The sequence below is a fragment of the Gymnoscopelus microlampas genome (assembly GCF_963454915.1).
Source record: "Gymnoscopelus microlampas genome assembly, chromosome: 23".
In the NCBI taxonomy this organism is placed as follows: Eukaryota; Metazoa; Chordata; class Actinopteri; order Myctophiformes; family Myctophidae; genus Gymnoscopelus; species Gymnoscopelus microlampas.
This window is the reverse complement of record NC_139960.1, coordinates 1,204,538-1,208,046: the sequence shown is the minus strand read 5'-3', so window position 1 is coordinate 1,208,046 and position 3,509 is coordinate 1,204,538. Positions and strand designations below refer to the sequence as shown.

The 3,509-nt window shown below is 43.0% G+C and overlaps 1 protein-coding gene across 1 annotated transcript; it reads left to right on the top strand.

The window, feature by feature from the left end:
* Window positions 1-3: 3 nt before the first annotated feature.
* Window positions 4-2,879, top strand: LOC311040050 (uncharacterized protein; the record flags this gene model as incomplete). The annotated part of the gene is made up of 7 exons (XM_084050122.1): window positions 4-128; window positions 278-541; window positions 673-813; window positions 1,161-1,337; window positions 1,906-2,175; window positions 2,322-2,405; window positions 2,553-2,879. 7 exons carry the CDS (start codon window positions 4-6, stop codon window positions 2,617-2,619), a joined length of 1,128 nt encoding a protein of 375 aa, XP_083906248.1. The 3' UTR covers window positions 2,620-2,879.
* Between the last annotated feature and the right edge of the window lie 630 nt (window positions 2,880-3,509).

Genomic DNA, 3,509 nt, shown 5'->3' with positions numbered 1-3,509 from the left:
GCTATGTCTCCACAGACTGGGAGGTTCTTCTCTATCTGCTACAGCAGTCTGGACTTGAGGAAGAACAGGATGTCAGAGCGAAGCATTGCAGCTCTTTTACCCTTTCTGGACAGAGTTTTATTTAAAAGGTGAGTTTAATGATCAGTGAATAATTGTTGTTTGTGTGTGCAGACAATAGCTTTTGACAATACAACATAATGGCTTATACATTTTACACTTAAAGTATTACTGTAATATTAAGTCAGCATTCTATACTAACAATAACCCATGTTTTCAGACCCAGTCCCAGCTTTACATTGAGTGCCATCAGCGAGACATATAAATGTCATTCCAGTGACATTCCTGTGTCCAGTTTATTGAGGTCATTAGAATATGTAATCAACCTGAACAACACAGAGCTGGACACAGTGGACTGTGATGCTCTGCTCTTTACCCTCAAACACTGTGACAAAGTGACAGAACTCAGTCTGTTGTGGACCTCCATACCACCACAAGCAAAGAAGAACATCCTGTACTCTCTGGACAAAGTCTCTCATCTCAGGTAAGATGGATGTAGACAATTATCAATGTAACATGCATGTCTAGTTATTTTATGGTTATATACTTTATATTAATAATATTTGATGAATGAAGTGATGATTAAATGTGTTATGTTGTACATCCGCATACCAGTGTTGACAGGAGTCTGCTGCTGACGTTCCTCCACTGCTGCAGTACCTGCCAGACACAGCAGGGGGCAGCAGCAGCAGGTCTGCTCAGAGCTCTACAGTACAGACTGGATCTGTCCTGCTCCTCCTCTGTGGACCTGTCAGAGTAGTCTGGGAGGGTTAGCGTCGGAGCTTGGACAGCAGGGGCGCGGCCACTGCGTTGTGATTCAAATCAACAGCCAATGAAGAAAAGGGGGCGGGATCCACATGCAGTGGGTGTTGCATCTAAATAGGATCGACGGGAAGCAATTTCCCCTTGAGAAATTTCGGCCGCCATTGTTGTGTACTGCTGTTTGCCTCTCGTCGGACTTTTTAGACGAGTTGCACAGCTCTCAGACCGGTAAGAGGCGTGTCCGCTCAGATTCAGAGCGTAAGGTACATCCCGCCCACAAATACCAAGGCTCTGGCCCAGAAGTTCCTCGCCAGAGCTGGCGAAAACTTCTGGGAACTCAGATTACTGTCAGAGCAACAGCAGGAGGCGTCTCTGTCTCTGACTGTCACACACTGCAGGGACATCTCTGTCCTGACACACAGCAGCAGCCAGGACACACAGCTCATCCTATCAGACTGTGAGGTAGAGGACAGTGGACTGGACCTGTTGTTCCCTGTCCTCAACAGAGTCCATCTGAGGTGAGAAGGACAACACTTTACTGCCTGCTGTTGCTTTTTGTCTCCACCAGGCCGAGGGCGTGGCCGAGACTATGTTTTGCCCCCTGTCCGTGTGAGTGTGTGTCCGTCCGTGAACAGCTAATATCCGGCACCGTTGGCCCAATCGTCATGAAACTGCGCACACACTCCCTGGATACCAGAGCAGAACCTCTGCCCAAATCATTTCAGATCGGCCTGTTATAGCGCCACCAGGAGGCTGTTCTTTGCTAAAACAACTTTTTTGATATTACTCCTACAGATTTTGTCCAAACATCACGCAATTCCGTACACATTATCTCTATAGTCATGTGATCAACACTGATCTGTCCGATTTTTCATATTCCATCCTGATGGTCAAAGATTGTAATCTAAAGTTTGCAGGAGTGGCTCGTTTTGAACAAAATGCCTCAAATCATGAACGCAGCGTCCGATTACCATGAAACTTTGCACGCACATTCCCACTCGGCCGAGGAAGATATGCCACCCATTTTTAGGTTTCCAACCACATTCATCTCAATGTTCTGCTCATTATTGTGTATTTCTTCTCCAGATGCAGCAAAGCCCTCCTTCTCCAGCTCCTATCTCTGGTCTCTGTGGGCAGTGAAAGGAACACAGTGATGAGAGCAGGTTCCCTGGCTGGAGCCCTGGGTGGAGAGCTGGACCTCAGTGAGACCAGACTAGATCAGAAGGCCTGTAGATGTTTGGCCCTGGTTCTGGAACACTCTGAGGGACTGACAGAACTGGACCTCAGTCACTGTCACCTCACTGACCAGCTACTAGAGACTCTGATCCCCCACCTGCACAAAGCACAAGTCCTGGAGTAGTGTGTGTGTGTGTGTGTGTGTGTGTGTGTGTGTGTGTGTGTGTGTGTGTGTGTGTGTGTGTGTGTGTGTGTGTGTGTGTGTGTGTGTGTCCATGAGATACTAATCTATGTCTCTGTTCTTTCTCTTTCTTGTGTTGTTGTAGTCTGAGTCACAATAGTCTCACTGATGCTCTAACAGACAGATTAGTCCAGCTGCTCTCCATCAATACCTCCATCCAAACAGTACGGTGAGTAGAATGGACTTGTGTTTGAATGTGTTCATTATTAATAGAATAACGTATTGTTCTCAGGTGTGTAGATCAGTCGTCAACATGGTTTACTAACCTCATCATATCTGTTGAATTAAAATGTTTCATCATTTGATGTTTTTCCAGACTCTTCAACAACTGCTTCAAGGACAAAACCCCCTTCCTGGAAGACAAACGCTTTGAAATATGGTGAACCAATCAACTGTAGAGAAATGTGTCATAACAATGGACAAAATGTAATAGTTATGAGTCAATTGTGCTTTAACACAATGAGTGCCAGAGGTTTTTTAAAACAGGGTAATGTACATCCAGTGACAGCGTTTCTTACCAATGTTTTTAGAGCTGTAGAATCCACCACGAGGATCCGGATGTAAACAAAGGGTCTCTGGGCGATGGCCCCGTCTAACGACTGGAACAATATTATTTCTACCACGATCCGCCATTGCAGAGATGGCCCGTTTTTTTTACAAAGTCAACAGAGTTTGTCTCTGGTGATTTGCTGCTTTTTTTCCCATTCATTGAAATGGTACAATGTGAAGCTGTACATACTGTATATTTGTATATATTTCATATACTTATGGCATTTTACATAAGTTGTATATTGTACAGTTTTAGTGCCATTTAAATTGTGAATAGTTACAAATGTTGCTTTGCTTTTAAAGCAACATTTAAAGCAGCATTGTGCAATATGTTTGTATATTATATATACATGCAATATGTTTATATATGATATATATTTGTAATATGTTTATAGTAACAAGACCTGAAAATAATATGCAGGTACAGTAAGCTTCTTGAAGTATTTTTTTGTAACTGGTATTATATTTATTTATACATTTGTTTTTAAATGTTCAACACAAAACTAAATGAGTATTTCAACAAAAAGAAGAGACAGAAACAGAGAGATGTAGGAACATGAGGTTTGATGCACTGGATTCCTTGTGGAACATTAAATGATGTTCATGTAACTTGGTGGGAATGATCATCTGGCTGCTTTGAACACAGGGTTCACTTTTGGATCATAAAAGTCAATGGTTTGCTGTAAAAAAGGTTCAGTAATCTACCAGGAATACAGTAAATAAA